The sequence below is a fragment of the Megascapheus bottae genome, chromosome 18 (assembly GCF_031878675.1).
Source record: "Megascapheus bottae isolate mThoBot1 chromosome 18, mThoBot2.hap1, whole genome shotgun sequence".
In the NCBI taxonomy this organism is placed as follows: domain Eukaryota; kingdom Metazoa; phylum Chordata; class Mammalia; order Rodentia; family Geomyidae; genus Megascapheus; species Megascapheus bottae.
This window is the reverse complement of record NC_143526.1, coordinates 15,667,255-15,687,506: the sequence shown is the minus strand read 5'-3', so window position 1 is coordinate 15,687,506 and position 20,252 is coordinate 15,667,255. Positions and strand designations below refer to the sequence as shown.

Below are 20,252 nucleotides of genomic sequence, written 5' to 3'. Positions count from 1 at the left end.
AGTCCAAGTTTATTATTCTTTTTACACACGCACACACACACACGCATGCACACCTCTTTTTATGTCTTAGAACCACATCTATACCATTTTTTTTTTTTTGGTCATGGGGCTTGAACTGTGGACCTGGTTGCTGTCCCTGAGCTCTCCAGCACAAGGCTAGTGCTCTATCACTTGAGCCATTGCACCAGTGCTAGTTTTCTGGTGTTTAACTGGAGATAAGAATCTCATGGACTGGGGCCGGGAGTTTGGCCTAGTGGTAGAGTGCTTGCATAGCATGCTGGAAGTGGTGCTGAGGCTCAAGTGGTAGAGCTCTAGCCTTGAGAAAGTCCAAGGACAGGGTTCATGCCCTGAGCTCAAGCCCAGGACTGGGGAAAAAAAAAAAAAAGACTCTCATGGACTTTCATCCCTGGACTGGCTTTGAACCATGATTCTCAGATCTCAGCTTCCTGAGTATCTAGGATTATAGGCATGAGGCACTGGAGCTTGGCCCCCATGCCATTGTTATACTATTCCAATGTCTTTAGCGGATCCAATTTCCATAGATTCTTATCGGCCTTGCCTGCACTCCCCAGTTATGTACTTAAGATTCCCAACTCCACATGAATGCAAGCACATCTGAGTTTGTGTGTGCGAAGTTATGTAATTTTAGACTTTCTTTTAAGAGCTTCAGCAAAAACAGAAATGGGACTTTTTTTTTTACATTCTTAGTAGTGTTTTGTTTTGTTTTGTTTTTAATAGGGAATTGTGCAGAACAGATATCTAGGCAGTACAGGCCACTAGATTCTCTTTGGGTTTCAAATTAGTCAATACAATTTACAGGGACAGGGGCCAGGAGTTTGGCCTAGTGCAAAGTGCTTGCCTAGCACACACGCAGACCCAGGGTTTGATTCCTCGGTACCACAAACATAGAAAAAAGCTGGAAGTGGTGCTGCGGCTCAAGTGGTAGAGCTCCAGGCTCAAGAAAGCCCAGGACAGTGCTCAGACCCTGAGTTCATACACCAACACTGGCAAAAAAAAAAAAATTACAGGGAGAAAGCAGATATGAGGAATGTAGAAAAACATACCACTGTTTGAATTATTGATGGATTCTGATGGACAGTGTTAGGGTTGCCCATCACATAGAGAGATAGACAGGTGGCAGCCACCTCCTCTGTATCCAAATGGATTCATATTTGCCATTCTATAAACAAAAGGTATATATCTCACAAGAGGCATATGAAGGATGAGAATCTCATATAACATGAACTTTTCTTCAAATAAATGGTTTAAGTTTTAGACTCTTAGCATATGAAAATGCAAACAAAAACTGTCTCCCTTTCATTTTCACAAGAATTTCTGTCACTTGGGCCAGGAGAGTGGCCTAGTGGTAGAGTGCTTGCCTAGCATGCACTAAACCCTCAAATCGATTCCTTGGTACCACATACACAGAAAGAGCCAGAAGCAGTGCTGTGGCTCAAGTGGTAGAGTGCTATCCTTGAGAAAGCTCAAGGACAGTGCCCAGGCCCTGAATTCAAGTCCAAGACTAGCAAAAAAATTAATGTGGAACCCATTTCTAAGAAAGGTTCTTAATGCTATAATTCCCTCTTTTGTAGGAGGGAATGGGCTGATCTGCAAGGCAGACTTATGTTGGTAGAATTTTCAACCCCTCATGCATCAGTCAAAAAGACTACTGGGAAGAATATAAAAGTACCAGAGGCCAAACATTAAGGGCCTATATAGACAGTAAGAGCAGGAGATATAACTTGTGGTTACCCAATTTCCAACCTTAGGAAGACGCTTTGCAGACACATTGTTCACTCTCTGCTAAGATAAGGAAAGTATCACTCTGCCAGAATACAACTTTTTAAAAAAACAAGTTATTAGAGCTATATAAATCTCATTGTTACTTGAAGATAAAACGAGGGTAACATATATCGGCGCTACCTATTTTTGTATAGTCCACGTGTACATGCAAATACATATACATACATGCTATCTAATTCTGTACCACCCTTGGAAAGACAGGACCAGCCCTGGTGTCACTGGCACCGCTGAGAAAGGAAGTGGAGGCTGTAGGCCAAAATATGAAGAGACTGTTACCTAGTACTGTGTACCTTTCAGCTTTGAACCACAGGCAATTACTACACATTTAAAACTAAAGGCCAAGTTAAAAAATAGGAATTAGTTATGTTGCATACATGATATTAATCACAATCCAAGGTACACTGGGAGCCATGCATATGTTATTAAAGGTGTAACACTAGTTTTAAAAAAGAACCTAATGAATTCCTCTCAATCTCAATTCCTAACCTAACTACACATTTCACAAATGAACAAGAGCCAGAGCAGGATGATTTTCTCTTAGCAAAGCTCCATGGCTACCTCAGATCTTACAGTCACTCAAGCTCAGGTTCCTGGGTTGGGTGAGTTGGTCCTCAAGCCCTTGGTTGAGCTTACTAGCCAAGAGCTTGATGATGTGGTCATCCCCCACTTCCAGAGCCATATCGTATGCTGTCTGGCCTCTTGCATTCTTCTTTTGGATGCTTGCATTGCATCTGGAAGGAATTGGAGAAAGAGGGACCCTGAAGTGCTCAGGCACATGACCCCCAAGATCTGACTCTTCCCTGTCACAAGAGATACCTATTAGTCCCACCTTTTTTGTTTGTTTGTTTGTTTTTTGGGCTGGTCATAGGGCTTGAACTCTGGCCTCGGCGCTGTCCTTGAGCTTTTCAGCTCAAGGTTTAGTGCTCTACCACTTTGAGCCACAGCACCACTTATTGGTCCTACCTCCTCAGACCTGTGCCCAAGAGACCACCATGGCTCTGGCTGTCAGTGGTGACTCAACTTGAGACCTTTTAAGATATTATATGATTTCAAAACACTCAATTGTCAACATAGACAATGGTTCCAATTTGCACCAAAGCTCTACAACCAATGTGTTTAATAAGGGCAACATTTATTTTTGCCAGTCCTGGGCCTTGAACTCAGGGCCTGGGCACTGTCATTGGGCTTCCTCAATGCTAGAGCTCTACCACTTGAGCCACAGCACCATTTCTGGCTTTTTTCTATGTATGTGGTACCAAGGAATTGAACCCGTGTCTTCGTGCATGCTAGGCAAGCACTCTACCACTAGACTAAACTCACGGCCCTATGGGCAACGTTTTTTTTTTTATTGTTGTTGTTGTTGTTTTTTTTTTTTTTTGCCAGTCCTGGGCTTGAGCTCAGGGTCTGAGCACTGTCCTTGGACTTTCTCAAGGCCAGAGCTCTACCACATGAGCATCGGCACCATTTCTGGCTTTTTTTAGGTATGTGGTACCAAGGAATTGAACCAGGGTCTTCGTGCATGCTAGGCAAGCACTTTACCACTAGGCCAAACTCCCAGCCCCTATGGGCAACATTTTTATTGTGCTCCAAAATCCCTGACTGCCAGAGGTCACACGGCAGCAATGGTAGCCCTCATTCACAAAGATAGCAGTCAGGAGCTGGGCTCCTCTAAAACAACCATGGGTAGGTAGAGAGATCACTCTTTCCCTCAGTAGTGCCCAGCAGAGGCCAAGGAACTTACCCCAGCAGCATGGCGATGCTCTCTCTTCCTTCCAGGCCAAGCAGGGTTGCTTCATGAAGAGCTGTATTTCTGAACCTGCTTGGGAGTAGGGAGGCGGGAAGAAGCCTGGGTATAGCCTCAGTATCATAAGGAAACGAGATGGCAATGTGACCAAAGGTTCCCTCTTCTCTCCTTTCTCTCTCCTTATTTTATTGTGTGCTGGTGTCCTGGGGCTTAAACTCAGGGACTAGGCTTGAATTTTTTTTGTTCAAGGATGGAGCTCTACCATTTGAGCCACAGCTCCATAGCTGACTTTTTGATGGTTAATTGGAGATAAGAATCTCTTGGACTTTCCTGACTAGACTGGCTTCAAATCTCAATCCTCTGTCCTTAAATCTCAGCCTCCTGTGTGGTTAGGATTGCAGGCATGAGCTACAAGTGGCTGCTACATTTTTTTTTTTTTTTTGCCAGTCACAGGACTTGACCTTAGGGCCTGAGCACTGTCCTTGAACTTTTTCTCGAGGCTAAAGCTGTACCAGTTGAGCCAGAGCACCACCTCCAGCTTTTTTCTTCATATGTGGTACCAAGGAATCAAACCCTGGTCTTCGTGCATGCTAGGCAAGCACTCTACCACTAGGCCAAGCTCCCGGACTCTACAATTTTTTTTCCCAGTCCTGGCACTTAAGCTCAGAGCCTGCACACTGTTCTTGAGCACTTTTGCTCAAGGCTAATGCTCTCCCATTTGAGCCACAGCACCACAGAAAAAGTGAGACTTTTTCTGTATATGTGGTATCAAGAAACCAAACCCCGGGCTTTGTGCATGCTATGCAAGCACTCTACCACTAGGTCACACTCCTGTTACCCGCTCTTTTTAAAATATGAGAATCCCATAAGAATCTAGTTTGAACTTTGTTTAACAAATGCTAATACTATTTTAGCAAATTTCTTGAAGGTTAGAAATAAGGTTAGACATAGTATCAACTCTGTAAAAAGGTGAAATATTTATGCAATCTGAAGAGAAACTAAAGTGTACAGTGTCAACTGTGGATCAGATCTATTATACTGATCATTCTTATGGCATGAAGCTCTTTTTTTTTTTTTTTGGTCGTGGTACTTGAACTCTGGGTCTCTGGGTCTGGGTGTTGTCCTGGAGTTCTTCAGCTCAAGGCTACTACCCTACCTTGGAGCCATAGCACCCCTTCCTGTTTTCTCGTGGTTAATTGGCAATTAGAGTCTCATGGACTTTAGTGCCTGGGCTGGCTTTGAACCACGATCCTCAGATCTCAACCTCCTGAGTAACTAGGATTGCAGGTGTGAGCTACTGCATGCCACTGAAGCTCTTTTATTTTTGGTGCCAGTCCTGGGGCTTGAACTCAGAGCCTGAGTGCTATCCTTGAACTAACTTTCTTTCTTTCTTTTCTCAAGGCTAACAACCTCCCACTTGAGCTTTCCACTCCCAGCTTTGGGGTGATTATTTGGATAAGAGTCTCATGAATCTTTCTGCCTGGGTTGATTGTGAACCCAGATCATCAGTCCATGTCCTTATCAGGCTTTATTTTTCTCTATAGCACATAGTTTCCAAAATCACTTATTCATTTGTTTATTTTATTTACTTATTTTTTTGCCAGTCCTGGGCTTGGGCTCAGGGACGGAGCACTGTCTTTGGGTTTTCTCAAAGCTAGAGCTCTACCACTTGAGCCACAACACCACATCTGGCTTGTTTTTCTATGTATGTGTTACCGAGGAATTGAACCCAAGTCTTGGTGCATGCTAGGCAAGCACTCCTACCACTAGGCCAAACTCCCAGCACCTCATTTGTTTATTTCTTTACTGTCTCCTCCACTAAACAAGGATCTTCATGAAAGAGCTCACCATTGTGTGTCTAGCAAATAGAACAGGGGCTGGCACATACTAGAAACTTAGTACCCACTTGTGAAATGAGAATGTCAATGGAGTGAATGAACAATCAAACTGAAGAGAAAGTGTTATCTCCAGGACTGAAAGCTATCTCAGATAAACATGTTGTGAACATTCCACTCAGTCGTGGCATGCTAATCTTATTTGAATCAACCTTGTCTAGTTAATGAGACAGCTTTCCACTTCCAAAGTGGAAAACTCTAAGCATCACATCCTCCTGAATGGTTTTAGGCTTTTTTTTTTTTTTTTCCAGTCTTGGGCTTGAGCACTGTCCTTGGACTTTCTCAAGGCTAGGGAGCCTCAACACTACTTCCAGCTTTTTTTTTTTTTTTTTCTGTGTATGTGGTACCAAGGAATCGAACCTGGGTCTTCATGCATGCTAGGCAGGCACTCTACCACTAGGCCAAACTCCCTGCCCTGGCTTTAGGCTTTATCATGCACGTAATTTTAGCTACTTAAATAGCCTATTTGGTAAGTAAACACAGAGTTGGAAACAGACCAAACAAAAACCATAATCTTGTCCATATCAAGGGATCACACATTGAACATGGAGCGGCCAAGCCCCTCCACATGGTGCCAGCAGACAGAGACAGCTGTTTAATGTCTGGCTGCCCTACCGTCATGACTTTGTTTTCATGGGAATACACTGGAGCCTCTTTTCCCTCAGGACTGATCTGAACAGTGCAGATGAAAGGGATTACTTAACACTCCATGTCTTAGTGATTTGCTGGCTTTATATCTCCATTGGTAAAAGATGAAGTTAGGCAACCCTAATGGACCATTCTTTTTTGTTTGTTTGTTTGTTTGTTTGTTTGTTTGTCCATCATGGGGCTTGAACTCTGGGTTTGGGTTTGAACTCCGAGTTCTTCAGCTCAAGACTAATGCTCTAGGATTATAGGTGTGAGCTACTGGAGCCGGCTCAGACCATTCTTACAATGGCATTTTACCCAGTCTTAGCAAACAAAAGCCATTAATCCTCTTATTAAGGCTTAAATAGGTTTAAGTGGCTCTAAGTGGTTCCAATTGAACAGGGTGTGGGTGCTGACTGACCTTGTTACCACAGAACCCTTGAGCTGACTATGATAGGATACCTAGTTGACCTCCCAGCATTTCACTTACGGTCCCCACTGCCGGTCAATGTCTGCTCCTCTCTGGGCGAGTACTGGAATGACGTCATGGTGCTTATTCACCACGGCCACAGTAATAGCAGGTCGGCCTTCATTATCACTGCAGTTTGGGTCTGCTCCCTGTAGGACATGGAAAGGGAGAACCATTACAAAATCCCAAACTCAGCATTGTTCAAATGCCATCCTACTATGTATAACAAGTGTTCTGTTAATGAAATGATAGAACCAAAGTTGATTTTAGATCAAAAGAGTCAGGAGTCTCGAGATCCAATCTGGACATAGCTGGGAAGACTTTCAGGCTGAAGGTCAAATAAGGTTGTTGACCAGGAGTTCAGTTCAGCCTCATGCATGTTACTTGGGCACCTGTGCATTTGCCTATTATCACTGCTAAAAAACTAGCATGAGTGAATCTAAAGCTTTTGAATAGCCAATTATTCTCAAACAGGTTGATCCACAGGTACCAGGTAGAATGCCAAGGTGATCTGGGTAAGAGAGCAAAGTCACACTCACTTCATCTAGCAGCTGTTCAAGCACAGAGACTCTTCCTTCCCCTGAAGGGCCGACTTCGTTCAGCAGGAGTCTGTTTTCAGGCTGCAGGATTACAGAATGTGGTCATTCCCACTCCCCCTGAGTATCTGCTCTGTTTGAGTCCCAGGCCCCACATTCAAGGCAATGTTCTCTTTTCAAGCTTAACAGCAACATTCCCAGTTGAGTTCAAACCACATGGCTGGGTGAGAGTGTGAGTGGTGTGTGTGTGTGTGTGTGTGTGTGTGTGTGTGTGTGTGTGTGTGTGTGTGTGTGTGTGTGTGTGTGTGATGCACATGGTCTTCCTTCATCCAGCAACATAAACATTCCTAATGTACTTCCTAATATTAAGGGCAACACACTGACATTGTTTTATATTATTAAGGTCAGAAGTGCAATGAGAAACCACACAAAACCAAAGAAACTCCATACTACTTTTATTAGAAAGAAAAGATGAATTTACTTTTGTTTTAATTTGTGTGCCTGAGTGCAGCAATAGGAGATTGAGCCCAGAGACTCACACACACTAGACAAATGTGCTCTATCACTGAATTATACTGCAGCCCTTCTTAAAAATTTTTTTTCTAAGACAGGATCTTCCTAAGTTGTCCAGGATGGCCTTGAATTTGTGGTCCTGTCTCTCAGCCTCTCAAGTACTACAGAAATGCACCACAGCTTCCAGTACTCTATATGGTTTATAAAGTTTTCAACTATATATAAAACCATTCAGAATGTGTATCTATCTGGGAAATGAGTGAATTAGAAAAGAAAAAAAAAATCTATAAGCTGGGTGCCGGTGGCACCTAGCTTACTCAGGAGGTTGACACCTGAGGCCTGTGGTTTGAAGCCAGCCTGGGCTGGAAAGTCCTTGAGAATCTTATCTCCAATAAACTACACAGAAAAAGCTGGGGGTGGCACTGTGGCTCAAGTGGTAGAGTGCTAGCCTTGAGCATAAAGAGGCTCAGGGACAGCCTGAGTTCAAGCCCCAGGACTGGCAAACAAAACAAAATAACAACAACAAAACCTGAAAACCCCCTACAGCTTTCATGTATCATCAGAAACTAGAAGGCATTTTCATATTTTCAAAACACTATAAAATTCATTATATATGGCTTTTCTTTATATATAAATTATTTCAAATGCTGGAAGACTAAAGGCCAAAGCATGTTCTCTGTAGGTCCTATGGGTGATTGTGAATGGTCACCAGACCATGTTCACTTTGTATGTGAAGTGGAAATAAAGCCCACTTCTTGTCTGGTGGTAGTAGCTCATGCCTTTAGTCCTAGCTATTTGGCAGGCTGAGATCTGGAGAATCAGGGTTCAAAGCCATCTGAGGCAGAAAAGTTTGTGACTGTCAGCAAGAAAGCTGAGCTGGAGATATGGCTCAAGCTGAGTGAGAAAACTAAGGTATGGATAAATAAAACAACCAAAACAAACACTTCTCCCTTGGACTCTAAGCTTTTCAGAAGATGCTGGGTCCAGGCAGTGTCACCTCCATCTCTCCACCCCCATCCCTTTGCTGAGCAGTTTAAAGCACCGTTCTCTAGTCCGTAATTGCCAGGAGGTGTCTGGAGGGACACTAAATTCTGTTCCTTAAGGGAAAATGCACTAGAATATTAGTATTAAGAAGCATGAGAGGGGGCCAGGAGTTCGGCCTAGTGGTAGAGTACTTGCCTAACATGCATGAAGATCTGGCTTTGAGTTCTCAATACCATATACATAGAAAAAGCCAGAAGTGGTGCTGTGGCTCAAATGGTAGAGCTCTAGCCTTGAGGAAAGCCCAAGGACAATGCTCAGGCCCTAAGTTCAAAGACGGGACTGGCAAAGGGGGGGGGAGAGGGAGAGGGAGAGGCATGAGAGACTTTGTCCTTTTCACTTTTTTTTAAACACTTAGAATCATGCTTGGGATATGTATGTTCAAAAGTAAACACTGAATTAGTGAATGTGTGTTACTAAGTTTCCCCTATTTAGCCCTTATAAGCAGGTGAGAGAATAAAGGCATACAGCAGTGAGAGATCAGATCACTCGCAGAGCAAGTGGGTTGAATCTCTAAAGTTATAGACTGTTAAGTTTGGATAACACTAATACTTCTCATACACATTTCAAAATTTCAAACTGGGAGAAAGTGGAGAGTACAAGAAGTCATAAGCAACTGAATTTCCAAGAATTTTTTTTGAAGTCTTTTGTCCAAACTGACTGGGGCTGACTACATGCAAAGCACATGTTGAAAAAACAAAAACAAAAATAAAGTCTTGCCTTGGGAGAAATTTCAGTGTAAGCTGGGCAGCCAATAAGCTGAAAAGCTCTAGAGGAAGCAAGGATGGAGAGATGGTACCCCACGTACCCTGGGCTCAGGCCTTTGGGCTTGTTGCTAATCACAGCTCTGTTGCAACCAGAGAGAGCCAATCAAAAGGCAAAATGGAGCCAGGTGCCAGTGGCTCAAGCCTGTAAGCCTACCTACTTAGGAGGCTGAGATCTTGAGGATCGCAGTTCAAAGCCAGCTAGGGCGGGATAGTCTGTGAGACTCTTATCTCCAATAAACTACTCGGAAAAAGCCAGAGCAGTGCCATGGCTCAATTGGTAGAATACTACTAGCGTTGAGGAAAATAAGCCCAGTGAGAAAGCCCAGTCCTAGGGTGCAAATCCCAGGACCAGGACAAAAAAAAAAAAAAAAAAAAAAAGAGGACATTGTAGGAGATTCACTGTCTTTTTCCTCCAGAGCTCCCTTCGGAATTAAACATGGTAGGGTCCCTATCATGAGAGGACTGGTAATTTTGAGGAATTCCAGTAAGATTAAATCTGATAGGAAAAGCAAAGTAACTTCAGCAACACAAGGTCTATGTGGTTTTAACCAAAGCCCTGCAGAAGCTGAAAGTTAGTAAGGAAGGCAAATGTTGGCTGCAGGCTGAGCCCAAGTGTGTGGAATTGTGAAGAATTCAGATAATTACTTCTCCTTCCCTTCTATCCCATGGCAGGAAGACTGCACCTTTTTTTTTTTTTTTCTTTTTGCCAATTCTGGAGCTTGAACTCAGGGCCGGGGCATTGTCCTTGAGCTTTTTCAGGGCTAGTGCTCTATCACTTGAGCCACAGTACCACTTCCAGCTCTTTCTGTGGATGTGGTACCAAAGAATCAAACTTAGGGCTCCATGCATGCTAGGTAAGCACTCTACCATTAGGTCACACTCCTGGCTCAGGAAGACTTCACTCTTAAACTTTAATAACTGCTTTCTAGAATGCACATTATTTGTCCAATATAGACTTCTATAAGGAGAAGGGCACAGTTCAGATCTCCACAACAGACAGAGAGGTGGGGGTGGAGGGCAAGGGAGGAAAGATAGTTCTACTAAGGACCAAAATACACAAAAGCACATCACATTACCAACATCTTCCCAACTAGAAAAGACCTCCTTCACTGATCTTAACACTTTCTCACACCCCCTGTCTAACAGCTCCAGGGAAGCCAGTCTCACAGAATAACCTACACATGGACTTAGGCCCACACACCATGTTGGATTCCCATGGCATGCACTGGTGTTATTCTAGCTGGTCCTTAACTTGCAAATGACCAGAGACCAAGGACCATTATATATTTGGACCAAATAAATACAAGGCAGAGAAAGATGAACAGAAAGAGTTGACCCTAGAGGAAACAATGATGATTCACAAACTGAAGAACTTTAAAGTAATTCCAGTTCACCATTTTGAGATAAGTTAGAAGACTGCCTCTATAAGAGAAACATATATTAATATTTATTCCCTCAGTCCTGGGGTTTGAGTCTGGGTGCTGTTCTTGGGCTTCTTTTGCTCAGGGCTAGCACTCTACCACTCGAGCCACAGTGCCACTTCCAGCTTTTTCTATGATTAACTTGAGGTAACAGTCTCAAAGATTTTCCTGCCCAGGGTAGCTGTGAACTGCAATCTATATTCTGAGTAACTTGGCTTATCAGCCACCAGCCCCTGGCTATGTTGTTGTTATTGCCATTCCTCACATTTGAACTCAAGGCCTGGACACTGTCCCTGGGTTTCTTTGGCTCAAGGCATGCACTCTACCACTTGAGCCAGGGTGCCATTTTCAATTTTTTCTGATTATATGGTACTGAGGAATCAAATGTAAGGCTTTATGCATGCTAGGCAATCACTCTACCACTAACTCATATTCCCACCCCTATATTCCCAGCCTTATGTTTTTCTTTGCTAGTCCTGGGGCTTGATCTCAGAGCCTGAACACTGTCCTAGGGCTTTCTCAAGGCTAGAGCTCTACCACGTGAGTCACAGAACCACTTCTGGCTTTTTCTATGTATGTGGTACCGAGGAATTGAACCTAGGTCTTCGTGCATGCTAGACAAGCACTTTACTATTAGGCCAAACTCCCAGCCCAAATATGTTGTTGTTGTTTTCTTGTTTTGTTTTGTTTGGCCAGTCCTGTTGCTTAAACTCAAGGTCTGAGCACTGTCCTTAGACTTTCTCAAGGCTAGAGCTCTACCACTTGAGCCACAGAACCACTTCCAGCTTTTTCTATGTATGTGGTACCAAGGAATCAAATCCAGGTTTTCATGCATGCTAGGCAAGCACTCTACCACCAGGCCAAACTCCAGGCCCAGATGTTATTTTTTAAAAGAGCAAGAAATAAATATTCCATTCAAAAAATGTCAAAATAAACCTTAAAATGACATGCTGAAGAGAACTGTAGAGACTGAGAAGTATACATACTACAAGCTGTTCTTTCCTTTTGTGAAATTTCTTGGTCTTGGGATTCCTCATTCTCTTGACTTTTTCAGAGGTGTCTGAGGTACTCTGGCTGTAGTCACTCACTGAAATGACAAAGAGTCATGGACCAAAATGACCCTCGTCCACTCCCTTCGTGTGAGATGCCACTTCCACTGTCATGCCTCCCCCCCCCCAAAAAATAAAAAAGATAACATGGCTTGCAAATAAAATTTGATTAAACCTGGCAAAAGTGACCCCTGAGGCTACCCTACACCCCTGTCCAGCAAACAGGATGAGTGGAAGGGAGGGAATCGAAGCTGAAATGAGCACATTCCCCTAACCCTACCCCCAATAAATGAGTATCTCTAAGCCCTACAAAGGACTTCAAAGTCTCACCCTAACTTCAAAAAACAGAAGAGAAATAAAATGGCTGCAACATAATAGTGATATTTATGATGGGGCTGGAAATTTTTAGGTGAGTCCCTGCCATCCTCACCAAATCATTGTGCCTGGTCAATTGTCATAAAGTCCCCAGAAAGGAACAACTCACCCAAGCTGAACCTGCTGCCGTACAGCCCATTACCGCCCTCAGTGACACTGCTCAGAAAGTGGTCGCTGAGATTCACAGCCTTGTTCAGATACAGGTTCTGACCAATGCAAAAATTCAGGTACCAGGAATGAGGAGGCTGCTGTGTACCAACACAAAGAATGATCTACCTGCTAACCTACTTCTACTTGTTAGTGATTGTTTCCTTCACCCAGAGAGCTGAGCCTGCCTGAGGCCAAGATTTCCTTCTAGAACCTTCCTCAGCTTCCCTTCCAGGTTGAATCATGCATTTTCACATCTTCATCAACTCCCCAGTAGGCTCTACTTCCTCTCTATCATTATCTCCTCTCCATGGGCCTCTGTTCTCACACAGGGACGATTGCAACACCTCCCAATCGGCTTCTATCAGTTAGTGTTAAAAGTAAACATGTCTGCCCCTCCCCCATAGCAATGTCTTCAGCATCTTGGGGACTATGGAAGTGTGATGGGAAGTTTAAGGCTGTTGGTAGATTCCTGATTCTGTCACTTACAAGTTAAGTGGTATTGGAAGAAGCAAGTTACTTAACTCCTTTGACCCTATTTCCTCACTTAGAAAGTTGAAATACTATGTGTACTTTAAAATGGCATAATGTTAGTCCCTTCCTTTTCTTTGCCTTCCTTTCCTATCTTTTCAGTACATTAATTATTTTAATAGTTTTTGTGCAAGTCCTGAGGCTTGAACTCAGGGCCTGGACACTATCCTTGTACTTTCTCAAAGCTAGTGTTCTAACATTTGAACCACAGCACCACTTCGGGCTTTTTCTGTGTATGTGATACGGAGGAATCAAACCCAGGGTTTTGTGCATGCTAAGCATGCACTCTAGCCACGTTCCTGGCCCCTTCAGTCCATTAATTTTTCTTTTTTTTTTTTTTTTTTTTTGCCAATCCTGGGCTTGGGTTCAGGGCTTGAGCACTGTCCTTGGACTTTCTCAAGGCTAGCACTCTACTACTTAAGCCTCAGCACCACTTCCGGCTTTTTGCTATGTATGTGGGGTACTGAGGAATTGAACCCGGGTCTTTGTGCATGCTAGGCAAGCACTCTACCACTAGGCCAAACTTCCGGCCCTTATTCTTTTGCCTATTCTGACATTCAATGAAACTAAAGCTACTAATATGAGTCAAATAAATATCTACTATGCACTTACAGGCTCTTGAGTAATGCTCTAGTCAGTATATAAAAGGAGTCTTGGTTAAAAAGCTTAGTTTGTAAAGCACATGGGCCAAAGTATACATCATCATTTGTGTCATTCTTTTTTTTTTTGCCAGACCTGGGTCTTGAACTCAAGGCTTGAACACTGTCCTTGAGCTTTCTCAAGGGTAGAGCTGTACCATTTGAGCCACAGCACCACTTCTGGCTTTTTTCTATGAATGTGGTACTGAGGAATCAAACCCAGGTCTTCATGCATGCTAGGCAAGCATTCTACCAATAGGCCAAACTCCGGGCCCTTGTTTGTGTCATTCTTTTTTCAAGTTAGTTATATTAAGATGTCATAAGACTTCAGTATGAACAAGCCAGACAATGACGTGACTGAGGGTAATTTATTTATTTATTTATTTATTTTGCCAGTCCTGGGCCTTGAACTCAGGGCCTGAGCACTGTTCTTGGGCTTTTTCCTCAAGGCTAGCGTTCTACCACTTGAGCCACAGCACACTTCCGGCTTGTATGTGGTACTGAGGAATTGAACCTGGATCTTCGTGCATGCTAGGCAAGCACTCTACCACTAGGCTAAACTCCTAGCCCTAATTCCTGCTCTTAACTATATCTTTTTTTTTTAACTTTTGTTTTTCAGGTTAAACTCAACTATTTAGATGATTTTATGAAATTGTTGCCTACCATCAATATTTAAAACTTTTCTGTAGATTACACAGAAGCATTTCCATTAATTATATGCTATAATGAACTAGTTCTGTTAATGATTAACTTCTAAAGGTTTACTTACCTTATTAGAGACTTGAATATAATTCAGCCTGATGCTAACTTCACAACCATCCTCATGGACAGTAGCAGAGATAAGCTTTTAAAGGAATTAAAAAAAATTCTTACTGTGAGTGTGGGGCTCTAGGCTTACTACCTTGAGCAGTGATCTAGAAATTCCAAGATGTTACATTTAAGTTTAATCAAATTTTTTAACACGAAATAATTTAATAAGATAAAATGAGGAAAAAAACAGGTATGAGTAAAAACCAAAGAGCAAAATGGGAGATCTAAAGTCTGTTATATCAATACCTCCATTAATTATACAGTAGTTTAATCAAAGGATGCAGATTTTCAGACTGTACTCTTTGATTAAGGTAAGAAAGCAAGATCTAAATTTATACTTGCTGCAAGAGTACAATTAGTTGAACTACATGACTGCATGTGATCACCCTGGAAAAGGTTACTGTGATGGTTGGCAGATGGAGTAGAGAGTACTGATAATTAAAGTAATTCACAGTTGAGATTTCTCTGTAAGTAGCAGAAAAAAATTGAATTCAAATATGGGGCAGGAAATGTTTTGTGAAATGTTATAATAACTTTAGATCCTGATGGCCATAAATTCTCTATTAGGAATACTTAACATTAATATAATAGCACAAAGCAGCCACAGGTAACATGTAAAAGAATACATAAAGCTTTTTTTTTTCTAGTTGGTTGTGAGGCTTGAACTCTGGGCCTGGGCGTGTCCCTTATCTCTTCTGAACAAGGCTAGCCTCAACCAGTGAGCCACAATGCCACTTCTATTTTTCTGTTGGTTAACTGAAGATAAGAGTCTCATGAACTTTGTGCTTCCATCTCGTTTTACTCGTAAAATTGAGTTGTAGGCCAGATTTGTTTCACATGTCATAGTTTGCAGACTTCTGGATAAGCCTGCTAGTATTTATTTTTAAATACCAATATAGTTTATTAAAAGGAATTGGAAGCTGAAAGCAGGGGCGCATGCTTGTAATCCTAGCTACTCCAGAGGCTGAGATCTGAGAATCATGGTTCAAAGCCAGCCCGGGCACTAAAGTCCATGAGACTCTTATATCCAATCAACCACCAGAAAACCAGAAGTGGTGCTGTGGCTCCGTGGGTAGGGTGATACCCTTGAGTAGGTCAGGGACAGCACCCAGGCCCAGAGTTCAACTCTCACAACCAACTACAAACAAAATTAAAAAAAATAAAAGAAATAGGGTGGGGCCGGGAGTTTGGCCTAGTGGTAGAGTGCTTGCCTAGCATGCACGAAGACCTGGGTTCAATTTCTTGGTACCACACACATAGAAAAAAAGCCAGAAGTGGTGCTGATGCTCAAGTACTAGAGCTCTAGCCTTGAGAAAGTCCAAGGACAGTGCTCAGGCCCTGAGCTCAAGTCCAAGACTGGCAAAAAAAAAAAAAAATTGAGAAATCTTTGAAATGAGATACTGTGACAGTTTCAGGCAAAACCTTGAAGGAAAACCTAATTACCAAGAACAGTCTAAAGGGGAAATTTCATCTCACTCACCTTTCCCATCCTTGGTTCAGCAATCAAAGCCCGGAATTCAGGATTGTTCTGAGCATAAGATCTGAGATGAGCAGAAATGTGATCCAGTTGTTTTCTCCAGTATCCTAAAAAAGGTACAGAAATCCAGCTAGATGGATATTTCTTCTGAAACTAGGAAGAAATGTGTACAATGCATTCTCAGGAAAGTTATTTTTCTTTGCCAAACTTCATGATCATTTTCCCCCATAAACATCAGTGATACACTGGAAAAAAATTTCATTCCCCTGCTGGTTTCAGGTAACAGATTATTAATCATGGAATATTATAAAATTTCAAAAGATTTTTTTTTTTTGCCAGTCCTAGGCTTGAGCTCAGGGCTCTGTCCTGGGACTTTCTCAAGACTAGAGCTCTACCACTTGGGCCTCAACACCACTTCCGGCTTTTTTCTACATATGGGGTACCAAGGAATTGAACCCAGGTCTTCGTGCATGCTAGGCAAGTACTCTACCACTAGGCCAAACTGCTGGCCCCTAAAAGAATATTTTTGATTGTCACACACAAAGTCAAAGCCATATAAAATAAAATAGGTCTATTGTTAGCTTCTTTTAGGAGCCTCCTTACTGATTTTCACAGTGCTTTCACTAGTTTGCATCCTCGTGAATGGTGTATAAGAGTTTCTTTCTTCCTATATCATCACCAGCATTTGCTATTTTTTTTTGATGGCTACCATTCTGACTAGTGTGAAATGGAATTTTAACATAGTTTTTATTTACATTTCCTTTATTTACATCCTAAGGATGTTGAATACTTCTTCATGTTATCTATTAGCGACTTGTATTTCTTCTAAGAACTGTCCAATTCATTTGCTCACTTATTAACTGGGGAATCTTTATTTTTTTTGCCAGTCCTGGGGTTTGAACTCAGGGCCTGGACACTGTCCTGGAACACTTTTTGCTGAAGCTAGTGCTCTGCCCCTTGAGGACAGTGCCACTTTCGGCTTTTCCTGTGAATGTGGTACTGAGGAATTGAACCCAGGGCTTCATACAAGCTAGGCAAGTACTCTACCACTAGGCCATACTAGTTTAAATTTTTGAGCTCTTTGTATATTCTAGACATTAGTATTTGTTGAGTAGCTGGCAAAGATTTTCTCTCATTGATTCTAGTAATTGTTTCATCTTTCTTTCATTTCTTTTTTTCCTTTCTTTTTGTTGTTTGTAGGGCTTGAACTCAGGGCCTGGGCACTGTCCCTGAGCTCATTTTGCTCAAGGCTTGCGCTCTACCATTTGGAGTCACAGTTCCACTTCTAGTTTTTGAGTGGTTAATTGGAGATAAGAGTCCCACAGGGACTTTTCTGTGCATGCTGGCATCAAACTGTGATCCTCAGATCTCAGTCTGTTCATTCTTGATGTACAGAAAAAGCTAAGGTTTTTGAGGGGGTGGGGGGAGGGAAAGTGGGAAAAAAAGATGGGAAGGGGTAACAATGTTCAAGAAGTAATGTACCCACTACCTGATGAATGTAACTGTAACCCCTCTGTACATCACCACAATAATAAAAAAAATTTTTAAGAAAATCTATGGTTTTTCTAGATAGTATGACGCTAAATGAAAGGTCCTCTAGGATATAGAAACAAAAGCCATATAATGAGTGATTGTTGTCCTTAATGTACTATGTTATCTCTCATCTCTTTTGCTGTCCCTTGGTTATCTCATATTGTTACAGTATCTCACTTTGTTATCTGATATATTTGTATTTGGTTATTTGAAATTGGATAGGGAAGGGGGGAAAACAAGATGAGGGGTGGGGGTGGGGGAGTGGGAAATGGGGACCAAGACATGAGAAAGGGTATCAATGTATGTGAATTAATGCACCTTCTATCTGGCAAATATAATGTAACCCTTCTATTAATTACAATAAATTATTTAAAAAAAGAAAATCTATGGTTTTTGTAAGTTCATTTATATAGCCCAAAATTTTTTTTGGTCAGTTGTGGAGCTTAAACTCTAGGCCTGGGCTCTGTCCCTGAGCTCTTCAGCTCAAGACTAGCAATCTACCACTTTAAGCCACAACGCCATTTCTGGTTTTCTGGGGTTAATTGGAGATAAGAGTCTCACAGTCTTTACTGCCTGGTCTGGCTTTGAACTGTGATTCTCAGATCTCAACCTCCTGGATGTCTACTAAGTGTGCCACTGGTGCACCCAGCATAAAGGTTTTTTTTTTTCCAGTCCTGGGGCTTGACCTCAGGGCCTGGGTGCTGTCCTTGGCCTTTCTCAAGGCTAGAGCTCTACCACTTGAGCCACAGCACCACTCCCAGCTTTTTTCTATGAGTGTGGTACTGAGGAATTGAACCCAGGTCTTCGTACATTAGTGGTTGCTGGGCACTCAGAGGGGAAATGTAGTCAGTGGTTGCCTAAATGTAAAGGGGTTTACATTTGGGATACTGAATTGTACTTTTTAGAATGGTAAACTGGTGAATTTTATGTTATCTAAAAAAAGTGGTAATAGGTAGATATGATGTCTCATATCTGTAACCCCAGCTACTGAGGAGCCAGAGATCAGAAAGATTGTGGTTCAAGGACAGCTTAAATAAAAATGTAGGGACAAGCTAGGTGCTGGTGGCTCATACCTGTATTCCTAGATCTCTGGAGGATGAGAAGCCAGTCTGTGCAGAAAAATCTGTGAGACTCTTATTTCCACACAACTACCAGAAAGGAGCCAGATGTGGAGCTGTGGCTCAAGTAATAGAATGCTAGGGCCTTCAGCAGAGGGAAAAAAAGCTCAGCAATAGTGCCCAAATTGAGTTCAAGCTCCAGGGTCAACACACACAGAAAAAAAAATTAGGGATACCCCAACTCAACAAATAAATGTGGTGGAACATGCCTGTAAATTCAGCTACACCGGAAGGTATAGGTAGAAGGAGCATGGTCTGAAGCTGGCCTGGGCAAAAATGCAAGACTCTGTCTGTAAAATAATTAAAGCAAAAATGGGAGAGGGACAGTGTGGCTTAAATTTTAGAGTATCTACTCCTGAGTGAAAGGCTCTTAGTTAAAAAAGAAAAGTAATGGGCTGGGAGCATGGCCTAATGGTAGAGTACTTTACCTAGGAAGTACGAGGCCCTGAGTTGGATTCCTCAGTACATTCACAGAAAAAGCCATAAGTGGTGTTGTGGCTCAAGTGGTACAGTGCCAGCCTTGAGAGCGCCCAAGGACAGTGCTCAAGCCCTGAGGTCAAGCCTCAGGACTAGCAGAAGAAAGAAGAAATAAAAGGAAGAAAGAGAAAGAGAAAGGAAGGGAGGAAGCGAGGGAGGAAAGAAATATCAGGTGACAACAGTGATTCAGACTTACAACCTGTTTAAATAATTGAAAGATTCCATGTATACATAGATTATTAATCAGAACAACTCCTCATTTGATTTCCAACTAAATAACAGGGAATCGAGTCCAAATCACTACTAATCACACAAGTAAAATTACTCTGAAAAAAAAATCAAGGAACTTCTGATTCATAAAAATACACCTAGAAAGAGAAAAGATGAGATGCTCTTCCAGAAAAAGGATATTTTTCTCTGGTAAGAAGAAAGCCTATGTCCCCTCACCTCTTCCTGGGCTGACAGCTGTAAGGAGGGGTTTGTGATCATTCATCTTCTCCTGCCTCTGCTTGTGAGAAGCCATTTCCAGTTCCTTCTGTGCTAGCAGCTTGCCGGATGGGTAGAACAGGCCAGCAGTTTGTGTGCCCGTGTTCTTCCTGGTCCCAGCATACGATATGGGGACATTCAGGGACTGCCAGGCAGGTCGAGGCTATTAACAAGGCAGAAAACATTTTAAAATGAGAATGGGAAGGAATGAATCATCCAGTTCCCTTTCACTCATTAAAAACAATTTTAAGCTGGGCACCAGTGGCTCATGCCTGTAATCCTAGCTACTCAGGAGGTTGAGATCTAGGGATTGTGGTTCAAACCCAGCTTGGGCACTGAAGACCTTGAGACTCACCAGGTGTGGTGGCCTGGCTCATGCCTGTAATCCTAGCTACTCAGGAGGCTGAGATCTGAGGATCAAGGTTCAAAGCCAGGCCAGGCACAAAAGGCCCTGAGACTCTTATTTCCAATCAACCTCTAGAAAATGGGAAGTGGGCTTGGCTCAAGGGTAGGGCACTAGCCTTAAGCTGAAGAGCTGAGGGACAACACCCAGGCAGGCTGAGTTCAAGCCCCATGACCCACAAAAAGACTTTGAGACCCTTATCTCCTATTAACTACTAGAAAATGGGAAGTGGGGCTGTGGCTCTAGGGGTAGAGCGGTAGCCTTGAGCTGAAGAACTCAGGGACAGCCCCCAGGCCCAGAGTTCAAGCCCCATGACCAACTTAAAAAAAATTTAGCTGGGCACTGGTGGCTCACACCTGTAACCCTACCTGCTCAGGAGTCTGTGATCTGAG

The 20,252-nt window shown here is 42.6% G+C and overlaps 1 protein-coding gene across 5 annotated transcripts in view; it reads right to left on the bottom strand.

Annotated features, from left to right (window-relative positions):
- Window positions 1-1,078: 1,078 nt before the first annotated feature.
- Dzank1 (double zinc ribbon and ankyrin repeat domains 1) overlaps window positions 1,079-20,252 on the bottom strand; it is a 46,857-nt gene continuing 27,683 nt past the window's right edge. For 3 of the 5 annotated variants that reach the window (XM_090351943.1, XM_090351946.1, XM_090351944.1), the window contains exons 13-21: window positions 19,419-19,620; window positions 15,847-15,950; window positions 14,326-14,400; window positions 12,350-12,446; window positions 11,803-11,903; window positions 7,078-7,158; window positions 6,560-6,687; window positions 3,545-3,622; window positions 1,079-2,534 (exon numbers count right to left, since the gene is read on the bottom strand). In XM_090351943.1, coding sequence (XP_090208069.1) covers window positions 2,363-2,534; window positions 3,545-3,622; window positions 6,560-6,687; window positions 7,078-7,158; window positions 11,803-11,903; window positions 12,350-12,446; window positions 14,326-14,400; window positions 15,847-15,950; window positions 19,419-19,620 — 1,038 coding nt within the window. In that variant the 3' untranslated portion in view covers window positions 1,079-2,362. Of the gene's footprint in view, window positions 2,535-3,544; window positions 3,623-6,559; window positions 6,688-7,077; window positions 7,162-11,802; window positions 11,904-12,349; window positions 12,447-14,325; window positions 14,401-15,846; window positions 15,951-19,418; window positions 19,621-20,252 lie in introns of all 5 variants that reach the window. The other 2 variants (XM_090351945.1, XM_090351947.1) reach the window with 2 other exon arrangements.